General features: G+C 40.2%; 2 protein-coding genes across 2 annotated transcripts in view; one reads left to right on the top strand and one right to left on the bottom strand.

Moving 5' to 3' along the window:
• LOC110065994 (coiled-coil domain-containing protein 171-like) overlaps positions 1 to 2321 on the top strand; it is a 31001-nt gene extending 28680 nt beyond the window's left edge. The window contains exon 30 of the mRNA XM_020773179.2: positions 1314 to 2321. Coding sequence (XP_020628838.2) covers positions 1314 to 1401 — 88 coding nt within the window. The 3' untranslated portion in view covers positions 1402 to 2321. The remainder of the gene's footprint in view (positions 1 to 1313) is intronic.
• A 2275-nt stretch (positions 2322 to 4596) lies between these two features.
• LOC110066039 (protein Wnt-2b-A-like) lies at positions 4597 to 19014 on the bottom strand. Its single transcript, XM_089295719.1, has 4 exons — positions 17775 to 19014; positions 17316 to 17530; positions 11903 to 12183; positions 4597 to 6151 (listed from the first exon to the last, which is right to left on the bottom strand). The coding sequence occupies exons 1-4, from the start codon at positions 17849 to 17851 to the stop codon at positions 5663 to 5665; spliced, it is 1062 nt and encodes a 353-aa protein (XP_089151845.1). The 5' UTR covers positions 17852 to 19014; the 3' UTR covers positions 4597 to 5662.
• Between the last annotated feature and the right edge of the window lie 989 nt (positions 19015 to 20003).

Here is a 20003-nt window from a genome sequence, read left to right as displayed (position 1 = left end):
AGGTTGGGAGAATTCTAGAATGTTATAGAAACCCTCGACTACGACTTTGCATAACTGTGTCGAATTCTCCCAACCCCCCTAGTGTTTAGATGAGGCTATGTAAACAGGGAAAAAGTGTTCTTTTGCTCAAAGGAGCTCAGTCACTGCATTTTGAATTATTTTGGCCCGTACAAAAGTACCTATATAGTGAAGGAAACTCAAAAATAATAGTTTACTACGAGAGAAAAATACCGAAAAGATAATAATAAGCCATAAAGGAACAAGGATGGTTATGGATGGAGAAGATTAACACGGATTACAAACGACGAACTCGAAAAAATTTAGACTAAATTTTTCAAAATGCGCAAACCGTGACGTAGCTCCTTAAAATATAGTGGAGTTAAGCCACTGGAGGAACCATGGCAACAGAAATTACATGCAAGAATACGTTCGATCGTTCAATTCCTCGTAACAGGACATTTCGTTCTTTGTTTGTTCCGAGAATTTGGTAGCACATCAAAACGAGATCCTTAGTTGACGATTTTCCTTCCTTCGGATCACATAACATTGAATGGAGAATTTAAATGTATACGAACCTGTCACGGAGACAAGTTCATTGAACTTAAACCAAACACTGAAGCCTATAGAAACTTATTTTATTGTAGAAACATAAACGAATGGAACTTACTGGCTAGCAATGTTTTAGATATAACAAAAACTTCATTATTTAAAACAGCTCTTTGTTTATATTAATGTCTTTATCTCCCTTCCCTCTTTTTACTTTTGATGTCTTGCAGTGATGGGCGTCTCACTTCGTAGAACTCGCTATGTAGATGTAGATAAGTTTAGAGCTTAGATTCTCCCTCTCTATATATTTAGCATTAGTATCACCCAACTAGTGGACTAATGCAAATCCTGCATTTTAATTGGCTATGCTACTAGAGGACTATTAGTAATAGTCCTCGAGTAGCGAGATTGGCGCAATCGAGCGTGACGCTTTGTTTCGTTTTATTCCTAAATAAATATTTCTTCAACTTGCATTTGCCAACTTTATTATTACCTTTTCTGTCCGACTAGTTGGGTGATACTAAACCAATTAGACCCTTCGCCCTCAAGGGCCACTGGTCAATAGCCCATGAGGCGAAGCCGAATGGGCTATTGACCCGTAGCTCTTGCGGGCTACGGGTCTAATTGTTAATTATCTCTGGTCTTTAGTTTGTTTTGGCCTCGTGTCACGTTCAGGTTGCGCTGCGATGATCTCGGACTTGTGATGTGTTTGTCGGAAAGACGGCATTTCTTTTGTTCTCAGTGATACACTTTTGCATTTCTTTCAGTCCAAAGAGACGCTTAACATCAAGCTACAGAAAACAGGGAAAACAACTTGGACAAGATTTTTCTAAATTACTCGATCAAGGATTGTGACAGCTAAGGGAAAGACCATGTCTCTCCGTTCAGCAGCCCATTTAGTCAGCGTGGTCGTACAACTGTAGAGAGCTACGAGGCAACCATTACACTTTCTCCTGACATCTCAATGTACATAGTGATAATTTCTGTAAAGATTTGCTGCTAGGTTTTCTTGATCTATTCATTATGTCTCTTACGTGCCCTGATTTAGTCGTCAAGCGTAAAAAAAGGTTTTGATTCCGAGAGGTTTTTTTTCAAGAGTAAACGTATTTATTTGTACTCTAGATTCTGGAAATTATGTTCTCGCTAAACTATCCAGGGGCTCGTTTTGCGAAGGTCCCGAAAAGTTTTTGCACCCGGAAAGCCGTAAAAAAATCTCAAACCTTATGATTACAGAGCTGTTTTATTTACATATTCTTAATATGAAGAGAGGTTCTCTTCATACAAGAAGTTTCAGGCGTATTTACTTCTCTGTTTGTAGATACCGATTAACTAACAATGCCTTTGCGGGCCCGAAAAGTTTCTGGGGCTTTCGAGAATAATTCAAATTTAGCTTTTACAGAGGTGAACAATTTAGCTTTTTATAGTTCAGTACTTAACCTTATTTCAACTAAAAACTGAGCAGTTTGCCTTAAAGTTTGTCGGAAAAATTGCAACACCAACCAAGGTTAGTTGTCTCGGCTCTCGGACAACCGTGGTCACATGAACGGACGAGCATTCTTGCATACAGAGGGAATTTGCGTACCTTCCTGCTTGAACGCCAGGGACGTTATGGTATACTCCACCCCCAACACAGTAAAGCGTTTCTTTAAGTTTTAGTTTCTTTGTTCATCAGGATGTTGGAACTTAATATATCTTTAAAAATAGAGCTCTTGTTTGAAAATACGTGTAAGGTGTGTTAACTTATTTTCGTACAAAATAAAGAGTTGTCCCCAGCCGTTGTGCCTTTTTGTTCTGGTGCAGTATGGTTTGAAATATTCGAGTGGGAAATTCCCTGTTATACACACGGGGGGACGGTCCTGGAAAAATGGGGGTGGGGACATTAAAGGTCGTACCACAGAATGGGACATATTCCCATGGACTTGTTCCCCTCAAAGTTTGATTGCTTCTTGATACGTATTGATCTTGAGACAATTCCTGGCAATAAGAATAAAAAATAAACACTAGAAAGAATCACAGCTCCCCAACCCCAGAACCCAATTTGTTCCGACCGTCAAGTACTTCGGTCAGTTTGGGAAATAAATTCTTGTTGGAAGGACGAAATATCCTTTGCAGTTTAAAGTGGTTCGACGGTCTGACTCGAGAGAAAAGGTCCTGGAGTAACTTGAATATAAATGTGACTGGGTACTCGTAATAAAGGTAGCCCAACATGATCCTAGTATGGGAAGTATTATAACAACGAGAGATTTGCTCTTGTGTCCAACCTCTTGCGAAGACACTAAGCTCCTTTACCGGCCAATCTATATTTCCCTTGTCCACAGAGATTAAACAAAATTTCAACGCCACTTCCAGTTGTCATGGCCTCGACATTTGTCGGAGTTTTGAAGAGAAAGGACTCCTGTAAGAACACGTTATAATACGAGCAGTGGTCACTGAAATTATATGAACCGACTGACTACGTGGCAAGTTCTTAAAATGTCTATGTATACGCGATGTAAAAAGCTTGACTTTTCAGTGACTTAACTTTTGGCTTGATACTGGAGGAAATTTGTAACGCGGCATTTTTGGGGTGGACTGCGCGTGCGGTGTTTTCGATCTCTGGGATGTCCCTCGTTTAAACTCTAGAAGTAATAATATCAAACACGAAAGACCGTGTTTTACCACAATTCCAAAAAGACCTCGAAGTTGAGCGAAAATACTCCGCTGCTGTACATCGTATTTTCAACTGTCTTCTCGGTTTTTTGAAATGTAGTCAAATGGTCTTCCGTGTTTGATATATCGCTTCTTAATCGAAAATAAAACTGAGGAGAAAACGGAGAAATAAAATCGTAAAAATCTATGCTGATTAAGATCAGATTTCCAAACACCGTCACGGTCATGATTTCCTTCCTTTAAACTTGATGAGTTATTCATGAGTTTGAAAAAAAAAAAAAGGATTCGTCCCCATATCACGACCCCTTAGTAAGACAGGCCATGTTGTTTGCCATGTGTACGTCCTCGACTAATCAGAACGTGTTTCTTAATTAGTACTACACAAAACCAAGATAGTAACCACGTTACGATTGGTTGAAAACTGTAACCTTAGATGAGTGGAATCGGTGAACAAGCTGTCTCAAAAGAAGACAATATTTTGCCCTCCCCCCCCCCCCCAACCCCCCTGGTACTGACAGGTAGGAAAAACTAAGACCAGTGAACGTCTTCTTGTGAGCAATTTTGGCTTGAAACCTGTGATTTGACAGGCCCGTACAGCTCATTCAATAAATTTTCTTGTTCTTCCAAGCTTCATTTACATTATTTAATCTGTTGAAACTGGTCATTCCAGAAATGATCAACAACCACCTTCACAATCAGGTTAGGTCATCCCCGTAGCGCCGGCTGGCGCAAACGGCGGTCCTCCAGGTTTGGCGATCGGAAACGGCATTAAAGGTAGACACTACGACTGTTTGTGATGGTTTCTCGGAGCCTCTGACTTTTGTGACTGTCAAAAGCGTTACTTTCACAATAGCCAATACATTTTGAGTGACGAGGATTTACCTTCTCTTCCCTCCACCGCAACTAAAATGATAACAACCTTTTCCCTGGGGCTTAGTTGCATAGTTTTTACCGGTCGTTTAAGGAAGAGGGGCTTTTACCTTGCTAATAGCAGATTTGCACGATGTCGTCATTTGACTACAACTATCAGAATTCCTTTTATTTTTTCTTTGTTATTTTAATTTTGAATTCCCAGGGGGGTTTAAAGAACAATTGCCCTTATGAACATAAGAAACAGAAAAAGTGAAGGATTCTGGTAGTTGTAGTCAAATGACGCCATCATGCAAATTGCCTATTCCATAGTGATCAACACTCTATTCTCCCTGACAAAATGAATGAGTAGGAACGTAAACACAAGGCAGAAATCGTCAACATGGGGTGATTATTTTCAGTGATAAATGACCAAATTCTCAGTAGGAGTCTAAATAAAAATATGAAATTGGTTAGTGAGAATTCAAATTTCGAGCGTGGGACAAGAATGGTGGAATCAGGGGAAAAACAACTAAATTGCAAACTCACAACTCAGGACTTGTTTTTTATTTCTTTACTGTTGGACTTTCGTGTTTTCGAAAAAGTCGTCCTCTACAATACAATATGTTCAAACACTGATTTTCTCTCTACGGTGTCATTTTATAAATAAGAAAGGTTTGTATACATAGAAATAATTATATAATTAGAAGTTATTTGCATTGTGTAAGTTACAAACCTCAAGACATACAATTAAAACAAATGCTCTACAAGTCGCGAGAATCACAACGCTTGTTTCCACTTGAAAAGAGTCTTTCCCGCTCTCATTCTTCTCCACAATATCGTAACAAGCTCGTGTATTTCTCGTCATGTGAGAAAAGTACAAGGTGCATATTAATTAGTTTGCTTCTGGCCGAGGTTTCTCAGGAAACAGTCGGGGGAATAAGCACCACTACGGCTGAGCCTGCGTTTTTCGTTCGAGACGTTGCTAAGCAATATGACGTCATACTGACGTACGCATGCTTTTGTGAGCAGTATAACCTGGCCACTACATTAGCAACTTGGTAAAAGGCTGTCGCCTCATTAGTCTTATTTGATTGAATTCAGCGAAGAGGCTCCTATTCCCCGGACTTATTCGGATAGAATTACAGGGGAGAATCTTGCTGGGGGAGGTGAAAAATTCAGTCATTTTTCATACAATTCAGTTCTTTAAAAGTTCTCATAAATATGTACACTGTCAAGCAAAACCTATCCAATGAAAGGCTAAAAACGCTGTTGTTCCTACGAGTGAGCAACTAGAAGAAAGCCTTCGATTCTCTATTTCCAAGTGAAACGTTTAAGCATCGCGTGAATAGAGATCTAAGCCATGACTCACAGTAGCCACAAGCGATGTCAAAGTGTGTCGGTGATGATTTGTTGTCTTTGAATTATTGTAGAAAGTGGTAAGCTACCCTTTGTTACTTCTGGTGTAATCATTCATAGCTGCTTTCCCAGCACCGTATCCGACACGGCCAATGAAAAAATAAAAATCCAACCGACTAATTGCATATTTTAAAAATCCGTGACGCCCTTTGAACATAATCCATAATAATTTATTCCTGATTAGTGACGTCATTACGCCTCACTTGCAAGTATGTTCGATCCACTCTTTTTTGCACCAATCACACTTGACGTGACAACACCAGATAAAAGTACAGTTACATTTGACGTCATCCACCTTGTTAGCAGTGTTATATCCCCGGCCGCAGCACAACTGGCGACAACCGTCCGTGCCTTCCGATGTCTTATTGCACGTTCTTCCTACCGTACCCAGAATTCCATACCTGTCGTCGGCTTTGCAAAAGTCCGGTGAGTTGACGGCGTAGACGAGACTTGAAGGCGACGGTCGACGGTTGTTCGTGTTCCTCTTTCGTCCTCGTCGTCCGCGAGAAAGTCTCGTGAGCTTGGTTTTGCTTCTGTTTAGTTTAACCTTCAGCGCGCTATCGAACCTTCGTCGTAGTTCGGAGGCAACTTGCGCCATCTTCGGCATGGTTTTCCAACACACTCGGATAGTACACGAGCCAGAGACACCGTGACATTTGCAACTCTTGCCCATATTGTCTTTTATAGCCTAAAACAAGGAAATAAAAAATAACATAATCAAACAAGTCCAAGAGTCTTTATCCTCTATAAACATGTGTAACAAACGCAAACCAACCACTGAAACAATGCAGTCTTAGGCAGGTCAAACGTCGAACTTCACATAAGACGAACTAAACTGCAATTTGAGTCGATCCAAACGGTTAAACCTCGACCGTTGGGTCAAACGTCGATCTTAATTCGAATTTAGTTCGACCAACACGTTCTATCCGTCTGCTTCTAAATTCAGTCGGAAGAACTCAGTCGAGTCAAACGTCGAACTTATCCCGAACTTAATTCGCTCAGTTTAGCTCCTCTCATGTGAAGTTCGACGTTTGACCTACGCCTTAGAGAGGAATGGCCTGTTTACATTTGTCGGCCGTCTTCGGTTACTTCCTTCAAGAAAAATCAGGGAAAGGGATAGACGACAGGAGGGGGAGGAAATACACAGGCTACAAAACTAATCCCATCTGTTTGTCGTAGCACACGCGCTCTACGTGCACAAGACCATTCTCATCCCCAGAGCCCGCCGGTCCTTGTCATGTCCAAGGGGATCGCAGAGTCTGGTGACGAGAATGGCACAAGATGTGACGAAGGGGCTGTTTGAATAATTGGTCATCCTTGATTTGATTCACAGCATAGTTGTCGTTTGGAAGATCTCTCAGATTCTTTCTATCTTTTGAGAGTTCCTCGAAAGAGACAGGTTAACATTTGGGCGACTGGAGGTCCTAAATCAACATTGGTATAACAAAATCTGTGAGATCAGATCGACATGTACGGTTTGGTAGATGGAGTTATTGTACTGGCCTGTTGTCAAAAGCCTTGGCCCTTAGGCTTGACTTACCATTTGATTAATTAAATCTAATATCGAGAAAGATACCAAACAAACCCAAAACAAATATATTTATCACAAAAACATGTTTAATGCTAATGGAAAAATGTTACCCTTCGGCGCTAAAACCATTTTACTTCAGGATCACTGATTTTAGAAAACAATAAATCAAACAGAGTAAATTATCCCAAACACTATCATCGTCCAATTTTGTCCAACAAAATCAGTACAGTGTTATACATGTACACACTGAAGACGAAAGAGATAAAACCAACAACTAAATGACATCAAAAGAAACGTAAAGCAATCAAGAACTATGATTAAATTGTCGACCTTGAACCGGTTCAAATTCGTCTCTTCTAGAGAATAGATTAGGCGTTCACCACAGGGGGTAAAACTGCGATTTACTGCAATTGTTTCAAAAGGTCATTCCATCTTAATTAAATTTTGAAACTCGAATTCTCTTCGTCAAAACATGGATTACAGCCTGAGGGGGCTGGGCAAGGTGGCGGCTATCAAGATTAGCATACAGCCCCATAGCTATTTAACAAAACGAAAATTTGGTTCAAATTGGATGAAGTATGATTTGAGAATTTCCTCGATTTGCAACATAAAATAATCAATGAGCTTAAATGAACATTTCACTTCTAGTTCCAATAATTTAACGATATAAGGAACACAGTTGTGTAAATGTTCATGCTTATAAAGTTTGACAAAAACACACATTGTCAAAGACACCCGCTGAGGTTAATTCCAAAGCAAACATTCTAATAACGAATTTGTGATAAGCTTGTTCGTCTAAACATATAAGGCGGGCTTGTCTTTGACAGATAATCGATTACGTCGGTGCAAATTCAGATTTTGGAATGTTAGTCTGTTAAGACTGTTGAAAAGAGTGCAGTAAGCCGTGTCGTCCGGGCCTTCAAGTAGAAGGCATTTTTTACAACGACTTGACGCATTTTTGCACGTGCGATTGCTGTGTTTGATCTGATTGGCTGAGAAGTTTGGACAAGAAACAAAGCATCATCGACTCTCTGATGAAGTGTTAACAGTTGGGAGCTGAAAATATCTAAAAAAATCTCAACGTGCTTCGAAAAAAAGTAGATTTAAAACCATCTTACGGCAGTTTAAAATGCTCTAATCCGTTAATAATGTAAAGGACTGCTTTTAAGACTAAAGAAGATTATGTTTGATGAGCTGCAAGATGGATAAGAATATACGATGGTTATTTCAAGATGTTCTTTGAATAATCTCCTCCAAGGATTAAGGACTATTAAGGGATAGGAAACTCGACTATTGCCGCTTTGATACCGAGATAATTCTTCCGAAACTTCCATGATCTCCTGTTTAAGCTTCGTATCGATGACTTTGAAAGATAGTTTCATTTACTTTCCGTGTTGATAAACAGCTTTATTCACACGTAGTAAATGATTGTTGAAACATACGCTCATTTGCTAAGCTTGCATGTTAAGAAAATTATCTCTCGTTACACCTAATGCCCGCCTATCGCATACCGATATATTTTAGAGTTCCCTATGCTAATTGTCGTACATGTTCATGCCATCCAATTTTGATAATTTGGTGTTAAATCGAAAAAACATTTCTAAAAGGAAAAAATTATTTCCTTGTTTAGCTCGTAAATAAATAAAATCATGAATTTCATTACTCGATTCAAACTCATGAATTTCATTACTCCATTCAATCTGCCCAGTTTTAGCCATCCACGTTGCTTTGTGCCTTCTTATCAACACTTCGGTGTTTTACTACCTTAATGAGCTGTTGTTTTCCCTGAATTTGAGGTCAGTTTACGGGAAAATGGGTCACTGTCCCTTCTGCAATTTGCTCTTTTATCTACAAAATCGTCACAAACGGAAAATCTAATTTTAATCTCTGGCGAAGAAAACTCCCTGCTGATAAAATAAATACCAAAATATCCGGAACATAATGAACACTTTATCGCCCAGAAGTTCTGCTTTGAGATAATATTATTTCCTTTGTCATTTATTACACAAGCAAAACCCGCAGGAATTTTCATTACGTTTACAAGGAAAGATCAAAAATAAATCCTACACCTTTCGAATGAAAATTCTTAAAGGAAGGGCGTGTAATGGGTCTCCATCACGTTTTATCGCGAACCACCGAAAACAAAGTTCAGAAAGCGGTTATGAGGTAAACGAAGGAAACCCACGAAGCTGGCGGAGTTTCCGCGCGGGAGTCAGTTTGCGCGCGCGACAGTCACGAACCGGACAAAAGGTCAAACCATCACTTCTTGTTCAAATTTGTTTCGATTTTTGTCAGACGGAAGCCGCAAAATTCGCAATTTAAGACCCACGCAACGGAGCAGACATCTGAAAATAATATAACAGTCATTAAATATAGCTTGGAAGTTTGCGAACAACCGCATGTCGAGGGATTTACATAACTGATGTTCAAAAATTTAGATTGCCATTAAATTGCGGGATGACTGGTCTAGTGTATTTTCAAGCCATCAACATTGCCGGTTTTTTGTTTGCTTTTTTGCCGAGGAAGGGCAGAGTTTTAATGGGAAACTAGAGCTATTCCTTTCATAATTACAAACATAGTTTCACGCACATGAATTGACATGATGAAGGAGAATAATGCATCTTTAATACGTTGAAATTATTTTCTGTAAGTTGTTTTAAATATTCATTTAAATGCCATGCTGAATTTTTTTTAGTTTTATAAAGTGGAAAAACTTGGAAAGCCTCAGAGAAGCGAAATAAAGTCAGAGACGAAGCGAAATTTTAGGCTACTCATCGAGTGGTGTTTGTATGTAAAGTGAATTTTTGGGTCATTGCTGGAGTTGGTTGACCGGCCGACTCGTGGTATCGTATCAGTCTCATGTCTACATACGTCTAAAACCGATTGCAACGAGGGCACTGGGTTAGGTGTTCGAACTTCCTGGTTCAAGAAAGTGCTGTCTCAAATGACATATGGAAAAATACTGAAGAGACTTTTCAATGTTTATACTCTCTAAGATTCAAAAGACTCAAAACTTAGAGCCGCATCGCACGACGCGTTTGTTTTTCTCGGGGTGAAAGGGTTAAAAGGCATAATAAACTTGAAATTAGTATTTTTATTTGCAAGGTTTTGAGAAGATTATACTTCAGATTATCGCGTCAAATACTATAACAAAGAAAGATGAGACTAACGCAGCAACCCCCTGGTTATAGAAAAACACAGTTTTACGAACTCTAAATAAATTATACTTAAGTAGAAATTGAAGCGACTTTTTAGGAACTTCTAGTATCTACAACATTATCGCAAAATTTCCAAGGAATCTGAACTTATCACCCATTTCTCTCTTCGTCATCGCCAATGAGCTGAACTTCCTATAATGGTTTCCGGTGATTTGTCGAGTACTACTCTTGAAAATTAAGCCTCGATTATTATTGATTCACGTACGGTTTTAAGCTTTGTCAAGATCCGCTAAAAATAGATGGCCGCGTCTCTAAACAGATTGAAAGTGTTTATCCGCGACTTTACAAACAACCTGTATAAAAAGGATGCCTTTGTTTGACGAGGTTACGATGCAAGTTTGTTTGTCAGGAAGCAGCGTCATGTATGGTATTTTTAATCTAAAAACCTTTAATTGCTCTACTCAGAATACAGAATATAAGATAAGGAAGCAGACAATATTTGTGGATTTAACGAGCACGTTCCCATTCATGAAAGCTGGCCTTGAATTCCACAAGAGATTTTTCTACGAAACATTAGTTAAGCTTCATCGAATCAAATAAGCATCGATCAGGTTATAATTTTCTAAGCCAAGGAATAAGAAAAAAACACGAGAACATTGAAAATCGATCTGAAATACTTGCCCCTCGTTGGTGTCCAAAAGTCGAAAGCGACAAACCGCAAAACTGTTAGGTAGAACTCCTTCGGAAAGTACAAAGGAATTATATCCATTTTTCGAAAAAAATGCCGCGCCGAAAACTCAACGATCCACTACAGATTAAATTTCTAAACAGCGGTTTATAGGGCGAGGACAGTGGGGAAAATCTTGGTTGGGAAAAATAAAAGGAAACCGTAACAACGGAAAATACACATGTCCTGTCTGTAAACACCAAGCGACGACGCCCAAATAACGCGCGCAACGAACACAGCGCTTCACACTTCATAAGGAAACATTTGAGATGCCGTCAGATCCGTAATTGTGGGTTTTGCGGTAATTAACTCGCAACAGTGAGGCTTTAACCCCTTGGTTTCCAAATCTCATGCCGTCGTTTCAGTTTGCTACAAGTTATCCATATTTATACACATGCGCACTTTGGTAGACAGTTCATGTTCACATCCTACATGTGACACAATTTTCCATTTTCTTGTGCGTCAGTCGGTCAATGGCTAAAAACTAACAAAAGGGACATCACCGTTCTTGATAGCCATTTTCCCCTTATTTCGCCAAAAAACAGTGTCTAACTGCTGACCCGCAAGAGCGACTAATTATTGCTTCGTTCTTTCTAACAGTATCTGCTTGCCTGCCCCCTTGTGCGTTTGTCAAGCCGTTTTCACACTTATTCATCACATCCAATCCGCTTTATTTTCAACCCCAATCTTAATCGCTGCAATCCACATCATGTTCTCAAGCGGTTTGGCAGTTTGTTAGCCGACACGAAAATTATGACATTGCCACTGCGTTCGAGAAGCTATGGTGGAAGCCCTATATGCCTCACAAGGGGCAAAGAGGATTAAGTCAAGTAAGTCAAAACCATTTGCTTTTCTATGCGGTTGTGTTTTTAAAAGCCACAAAAAAATACAACGCGATTAAAAGATCATAAAGAGGAAAACATCCTGTTCCATACAAAACCTGGTCAGTCCCTCCCAACCACCCCCTCCTCCCTCTCCACCCCGTCCACCCCCCCCCCCCAAATAATAATACTTTGAGCATACCTTTCTTCCCGCTTCATTGTTATGCTGTGTGATAAACTTTGATAAGTCTTTCTCAGGATTCTTGTCCGGCTCCATAAACTCTTTCGAGTATCTGCTGCCGAATCCAAAGTCCTCGGAGCATCCGCCCCATTCCCAGCTCGCTTCCCCAGCTTTCTGGCCCCTTTTTTGAGGCTGAGAAGCACAGTTACAGACATCCCAGTCACCCAGACTGCAGCCCTTGGTTATCTGGTAGGCCACGCCTGCAGCGGCAATAGCGTTCAGGTACGAACTCTCTCTGGTATCTAAAGAAAAGGAGGAGTAAGAAAGAAAAAAACGAATCCATTGAGTGGAAAGAGGCGACACTAGAATACGACTAATAAATGCGGGTCTTCGCCGGAAAATCTTGTGAAAATCTAGTATCTCTTGGTTTAGTCACTGCAGTTATTAAGCAAACAGCATCATTATTCATGACTATTGCATGCTAACTATTACAGAAATGGTCGGAAAATGACATACGGTGCAACAAAATAACAAACGTCGGGCGGTAGGATCACAACCGATGCATACAAACTCTTACAAACGGCGGGAGAAAAGGAAGGGGGGCTTAAAATTATGAGAGAAAGAGAAACGAGGGACACTTGTAATTCTAGAGGACATAAACAGTAACTCAAAGCAACCCTTCATTCTCGTTCTCACTGCGCGCAAAACAAGGTTGTCACCTTGCATGTGCACGACAAAGATGACTCGGGGGCAATGATTTGTACTTCTATCGTCAAGTCTTAATATCGTTTAATTTCTCTAGCAGATATATTATCGTTATGTTATCGTTTGCCCCTGCTTCCTAAAACCTGTGAGGCAATTGGCACTTGTCCTGGGAAACGAGACGAGAAAAGACTTCAAGGCGCCTAACAAGCGCTTATTTACACACCAAAGTTACATAACATCATAAGTTATTTTAAAGATGTCCACGCAAAATAAAAATTTGTCTAGTTTCCGAACCTTGTGATGCAATTCGGTACGTTAGCTAAACTACTTTACGAACTGAGCAAGGAAAACGTGACTTAGGAAAAGACCTAACAGTTCAACAGTTTCCAAGTTTGGAACTGTTTACATTTACGTGAAAATTTATGATCAACTTGAGGTCAACTTGCCAATGTTCACTTAGCACCGTACTGCATTTTAAAGAGTTTTGCATGTTCTGTTGTATTTGACGATCAAACTTGATTTCATCCGCCTCCCGTGTAGTCTTCCACTTACGTTTGGCATCCTTGAATGTGTAAACTCAATCCAAGACTTTGCAAGGCTAATGCTTATACCTTGAAAACGAACATACAAAGCAGAATGCAAGAGCGTTCTTGATTCTCTGGCTCTTAAGCCAACGAACGCCCAAATTTTAATTTTCTAATTTTCTATCTCTGCGAGACGTTTTTTGCAATGAACGTGCACGTTTGCATGAGCCATCTTGTTGTGTATAAAGACCTAGCGACTTTCTTTACTTGTCCTCACAGAAGTTAAATCGCTCAGCAACCAATTAATTATTTTGGAGCTGAATTCAAAGCTGTACCGTTCTGTTGTAATCCGATGTCTAGACCATGGCCATTAGATTTTCGGCCAGTTCTTCTCTCTGATGGCGTTGAAACTCTAGAATCTTGCCTCAACTATGGATATTACGAGGCAGTTATCTGAAATATATACTGTATATGAGAATATGATGTTGAAGAGTATTATATTCTGACTGATCAGTTTACAATCACGTACACATGAAGTCTACAAAGCCAGTCAGTAATACAGGAAAGTCAAGTCTAGAGAAAAAAAATCACTCAAGCAGAATGTTTACATTTTTTTCCCAGTAAATCAGTTATGCTACACAAAAGGCGACTAAGTAATAAAGTGAAACAGTCTAAAATTTAGAAACTTGTATAAAAAAGTTCTGCAAGGAATGAAACTACCTTACGGAAAACTCGCAAGTACTACATGTAGTCTTGAAGTTGTAAAACATGAAAATTAAGCTTCCCTGCAAGAAATTGATTACGAATTAAGCAGGAATTCACAGAGCAGCTACATCAATTTGGAATTCTCGGCTCTGGAGAATTCTAAACTGTCACATTTGATCTACAGTACCGGTCAAAACTTTGCAAAAACTCCCCTGTTGCTTCGCGCGAGGTACGACCGGCTACAAATGAACTGTATTGACGTCAAAATGCGAGCGATTCAAAAGAACCCCAACCGTCTTTTCAGTTAAACAAAAGAAACAGCCAATAACATCGTCCGTGGAACAATCTTTAATCCCGTGCTCACCCTCAGAAATAATAAATGATAATAATAAAGATTGGCAGAATATTAGAACGGAAAAAGTTTCATAAAGGATCTTTCCGAATACCCCGCGGGCTGATGACGCTAAATCCACCTAATTACTTGTTAGGCTTGAGAACGTGCGGCACGCTATAAAGAATCGAGAGAGTTTTAATAAGTTCAGAAAAAACTCAATGTTTGGGCCGTGAGATCATTTTCCGTCCACTTTTCCTGTGCCTTTGTTAACAGAAGCGAACTTAGTTTACTGTTTGTTCTTCTACTCGTTTTCATACATTGCTTTCAAGTAGCAATCTCTCGTAGTGGGACATTTCTAAAACAACGACCAAGTTTGCACCCCGGGTTTGCATAGAAAGGGGCGGGGAAATGGGCTTGTTTTGAGACATAAACCGCGCTTGAACCTTTCAGTTGATGATTTTTTAAATTCTCTTCACTTTGCTACAAGACAATGTAGTGATATTGTTTGGAGAAATTAAGCGACGATCACAAGAGTTGAAGAGCAGCAGACGAAACTTCGAGACTAGAAGAGTTGGACCAACCCGGGTAGAAGCTAATACCAATTTAAACAGAATAAACATTTTTCGATTTTAGAACAAACAGCTCTATCAGCACCTTTAAACACCTTTCAAACTGGCGTGTTTACCAAAGTACAAAAAAATGTCGAGTTCATTCTGGTTGTATTCTTTTCCAGAGTTCACGTCACGCTTTTAAAACAGCAATACCAAAGGTATTCAAATGCCATTCTTTTAGAACAACACCAAGCAAACGAACACACGTCTGATTCTGACAAAGCCATTGTTCAAAAGCCAATTTAAAAGAAAATTACCAAACCTTGTTTGAAGTTGTGATGGACCGAACAACCCACAATTACCCTCATTCTTTAAAATTACCGCCTGAAGTGTTGTCTTTTTCTATTTCCCATTTCACGATGGGTAATTTTTCGCGACCGATAATTTCACGCAAGACAAAGGTTCTGAAAAGACATTAATGCCTTAAGGGTATCCAGGAGAATAATGGCGAGAAGGCAGTGCAATTATTTGCTAAAAGATTAATGATAACTTTGCGGAATAAATCTCTTTCGGGATTATTTTCTGCCAGTTTTGAGAGAACTTGTCAGGGTTGACTTGACCCAAGAAGGGAAAAGTTGATCGAGCGTTTAGCGACACCGAAAGTTGAGTTTTCAAACGAGCCGACCAAAACCGACGAAACTAAGTTGAAAGGTTTTGCTTGGACAATGTTTTAATCTGTAAATCAACAGACATTTCGGCTCCTGATTTCTTCGAGCAATGATCCACAGGAAAAAAGTGTTCCGTGTTACGATGTTTACAGAGGCAAAAGCCAGTCAGACTAATGTGTGTGATGTCAATTACTTTTTTGTTGTGGTGAATTCCACAGGAAACCAAAAACATTGACGCAAGTACAGCTAATTTCTATTCTCTCTCTGCTTCTTCCCTGCGATAAGCCGGCCCACGCTTGCGTGGAGCGCTACACGGGTCAAGGATATTTCAAAGTGATCGTTGAAGAAAGAAACGGAAATTAAAAGCCCACCCGAAATCACAGCAAGGCGCGCAGGTTCACGACCGCGTGTGAAATAGAGTGTATTGGACACCCTTAATAACAGCAAAGTTGTAATGTGTTTGTTTTCAAAATGTCTTCGACTCCTCTCTAGATGACTGTTGAAAAACCGGAAAACAAAAGAAAACCGCTAGAGTTACCCTGATATTCCATTACTCTAATGAAAAGCGGCCATTACGGCTGAGAGTCTGATATAGGCCCGCGAGATTAGCGATACAACACACGTCGTAAACAAATTGACACTTCACGTCAGAGTTTTCCATGAGAAGCATTAAGTTATCTATGCTGTGTACACATAAGAGGACATATTTCAACGTCTGTGTGGCCCCAGATAACGTGGATCAAAGAGAAGAGGTATTAATTGAGCCTGGTGCAGGCCTGCTCGCCAATAATCACACAAACAGCCGTTTTTCGCATAGGAAGTCATCGCGAATATGCTTTCTTGAGGTGACTTCAGGGACAGTCCGGTGTAGTTTTCAAAGAAAACACTGTGGACGTCTTGTTCATATTTATCTAGCAAAGGCCGCCAAATCCACGAATGATCTCTCTCATACGGCATTTAGCTTTAAAGTTGATGGTACTTTGGTATGCAAACACTATAGCTGCTTGAACCTTCTTACGTATTAACTGATAAAAGTAATAATTTCGTGCCTGGGAACGCGAAATATTGCCGATGACTTTTCGCCTTAAAAGGGATGGGGGAGGAACCAACTTTCTAAAATGTGTTTGAACTTTGGATCAGTGTTTGCTTGGATGCAAATTTCCAAGACATTTCCTAAGCCTGCTAGATTCGTTTCACATGTGTAACAAAAGTGCCGGCCGATTCGTTAGGGTCAAGTTGTCGCGACTGCAAAAAAAAGTTGAAAAAAACCCGCCCGAAACGTTTCGCGCGACAAGAACTTTCAGCACGGTAACAATGCGAGATTCGCGGTCGAAAACTGTTGTTGAAAGGTTGTTTGAAACTGTTTAGAAACACAAACGAATAGAGGAGGGCGTTGAGATGTCCAAAAAACGAACAAAACCAATAACTCCGCTCAAAGGAGCACCCTGCAGGTAAAAAATGCCTGCACTGAGAAACATTAACAAACTAGCACTAGGCGGTGAGCAGCCTTAGGGCTTGTTTGAACTCAGCAAATGCCACGCAACATTTCCAGCGCCCGTTAAACTTATTCCAGACCAGCAGATTGCTTGATAGACACGGACTGCCAAGCTGCTCTGAAGTGGGAATTACGCGGATTTTTGAAACAAAATATTTCCTCATGTGTTCTTCATGAAGGCACATATGCATTCCAGTTGGTATACAGACCGCAACAGCGGCCCGAACCGCATTGCAACCACCACATCACAACTTACACCGAAGCGAATCAACGCTACAAGGCCAGCTTATCTTTTCCCTTGGTTCTCAAAATATCGGTGAAAGATAAGGACAGTTCAGGAAATGTACGATAATAATGTTGTAGGTAGAACGTGGAACGGAAGCGGGGTTGGAACCCTACATTGCTGAATGTTAAAGGAAAGGAAATAAAAGTTTAGATCATGCGTAACTTACTCGTCTTGAGCATTCTTTCCCTTTGAAAAACGTCTGCGATCGTAACGCCGGAGCAGTTCCATCGGCGATCAGTAAACTGACTCCTGCACTCTTTTAGGCCCAGTTCGACACCGTCCCGAGCGCTCAAGCCAAGCAACGGTTCCTCTTTACACTTCTTTAGTTGAGGATCCTTGAGCCAAGAACAAAATCTCAAGGCAGCTTCGTTACCGGGTTGCCTGCAGAGAGAAGAGGAAAACAAGTGAGCCCGGGTACCGCCGTGTGTAGACTGTAACTGTTCATATCGAGACCACCCTAACACAAGCAAGACCCTAATAACCTTGTACGCGCTAGATGAAACATTGTAGTTCGCTTTCAACGCAACGACCTCCTCTCGACGCCTCAATTACCATCCAAGTAGTTCTCGCTTCGTGGTGAAAATTTCCCACTTTGGAACAAATATTAAACAATAATCTGACTCACCTGGTCTTTTTGCGCCCGTCTATCGCAGCAAGAACGATGAAAGAGACAAAAGAGAGAAGCCAGACGCGCGCTCTCATCGTGTGTTTTTTTCTATGTTTCCCGTTTGTCGTAGGCGGCTTAAAAGTGTCTCGCTGAAAAGCTCCGAGATGAACGGACTCGTGTGATTGCTTAATGGCTTGTATCTGTCAATCTAAGAAGTCGCTTGAAGTTTTCACTTGAATTTAATAGTAAAAGTCGCGGTCCTCTTCTCTCCCGCGGCCTTGTTAACACGTTTTCAAGTAGCGTTGATTTAGCTATTCGGGCAAACACTTCTCGTATACTTGTGTAGCGTTTGAGGTCAAGAACGTACTTAATAAACAACGGCTCTCATCGCTTGAACGCCTTCGCAAGCCAGTAATCTTGGCAATTTCGCGATTAAAATGAACCGAAACAAGGCAATCGGCCGGAAGAATGGGTCTTGAAAAACGACGCCCGCTGATTGGCCACAGCTCCCTTTGTCCTAGATCGCCTCTATTTTTCCAATAAATCATCTAATAACATCGAGACAAAACGCTTGTCAAAACAAAACCCGACTTAAGACCGAATTCAAATTCATAAGGGCCGGAAACCACGGAATGGTTCGAGGCAATACGCTCAACGAACAGACAGTCCCGGTTAATTTGATCAATAAACTCCAACTGTCCTGAGGAATGATTGTTGCTAATTTCGGCAAATCCGTCTTGATAAGGAAAAAGTTACGCCGACCGCGTATAAATTCCAGCACAATTACCCACTCAAACCTTCACTAATTAAACGTTTCATTGTTGTTTATTAAAGTTGAAACGTGCGACCCTCTATTATGCCCGATTCCAATAGCAATTTTCTTGTTTGCGCTCCCCAAGTCGCAGTGTATTGCACGTTCGAGTATCCCAGACGGTGAATTTGATATGTCCTTGTTTTCACAGTGATAGATCGTTATATAAAATGAAAAACTATCATGCTCGGTGGATAGCTGTACCCAGCCATGCCGAAAATAACTTTGGTGTAGATGCAAAGGGTTCTTTTGTCAATCGGCACCTCTTTGAGATCGATTTGAGTACAAAAAGAAAAGAATTGAGCTATCTCTTATCTAGCGCGGAAAATTCTGGTCTAGATTGCCGAACATGCTGGCAATTTGTCGTGGAAATGACTTTATCGAATCTAGCCTTGCTCTCTTTTTTGAGATGAATCAATAACACTTAGGTCAACAGTTCAGAATGATTCAGATGTAATTAAAGCAATCTTCGCTCGATAAAATTAATCACAGGCAAGATAATTTTCTCTATCGAGGCCTGCCATCATTTATTACTGCAACTTGATTGTTTGGAAAACACATCAGGGCGACTAACTAACGCCGGTTTTCTTTGCGTTTCGCTATTTTGTTGTGCAAGCATTTACGGAATTCCATCAAAAACGAATCAACGGCAAAATTTAAGAGATTCGCGTGTTTTTTAAAACGCCCGTTAAGAGGGCCAAAAGATTGCGGAAAGAACGTGACAAGGACAACGACCCAATAGGCAATAAAATTCAAGAAACATGAACGAGTGTACGAATTGCGTAAGACAAATATAAGGAAGAGTCGCTAACACAGAAATGGTGCAGAGATTCTATTAGAACCGAAATTCAATATCCGGCGAGTGTTAAATCCTAATGATTGTTTTTTTGTTTTTCAGCCCGACTCGTTAAAACATATAAATTGCCGAAACGCCTCCGATTACCGCAGAAATAAGGCGAAAAATATTAAAAATTTGTCCGTTCAAGCGTGCGCGCCTAGCCTACCCCTGAATGTCGCTCTAGACAATGTCATTATAAAGTACTTTATTGTTCATTAAATTTGGCAAATGTCCGAAAAGTTTCTCTAACGTTAATATAGGGAAGGCTATTTTTTGTTGACAAAAGAGACAGGAAATCTGAAATAACACAATATTAATAATTTTGTAAATGAAGAAATCGGTTGCAATGCAATTTTTTTTTGTTGCGCGCGGAAATGTTGGAAAGATGTTAATCCAGTGCCTTTATAAGTTAGTATTTTGTTTGACCATCTTGCTCTTTAGTCTCGCCAAATCGCGGCATTTTCAAGTCTCTTTGTTCCGAGGAGGAATAAAAAGATGTAATTATAGTTCCAAAACAGTGGCAACTTAAAATAAATATCCGATATAAAGGATGTTTGCCAACAATGTTTTTAGGCTTCGTATTAATGTCAGTAAAAAT

This window comes from Orbicella faveolata, unplaced genomic scaffold (genome assembly GCF_042242905.1).
Source record: "Orbicella faveolata isolate gen_17 unplaced genomic scaffold, um_ofav_v1 contig_26, whole genome shotgun sequence".
NCBI lineage: Eukaryota > Metazoa > Cnidaria > Anthozoa > Scleractinia > Merulinidae > Orbicella > Orbicella faveolata.
Note: the sequence above shows the minus strand (reverse complement) of the source record. Positions and strands in the feature narration are given on the sequence as shown.

Excerpts from the sequence above, each read along its gene's own strand:
- LOC110066039 (XM_089295719.1), bottom strand. The coding sequence starts at position 17,851 with ATGAGAGCGCGCGTCTGGCTTCTCTCTTTTGTCTCTTTCATCGTTCTT. Across the intron at positions 12,184-17,315 it reads GGAAAGAATGCTCAAGACGA|ATACCAGAGAGAGTTCGTAC; the intron begins GTAAGTTACGCA and ends CCTTTTCTTTAG. Across the intron at positions 6,152-11,902 it reads ACAATGAAGCGGGAAGAAAG|GCTATAAAAGACAATATGGG; the intron begins GTATGCTCAAAG and ends TCCTTGTTTTAG.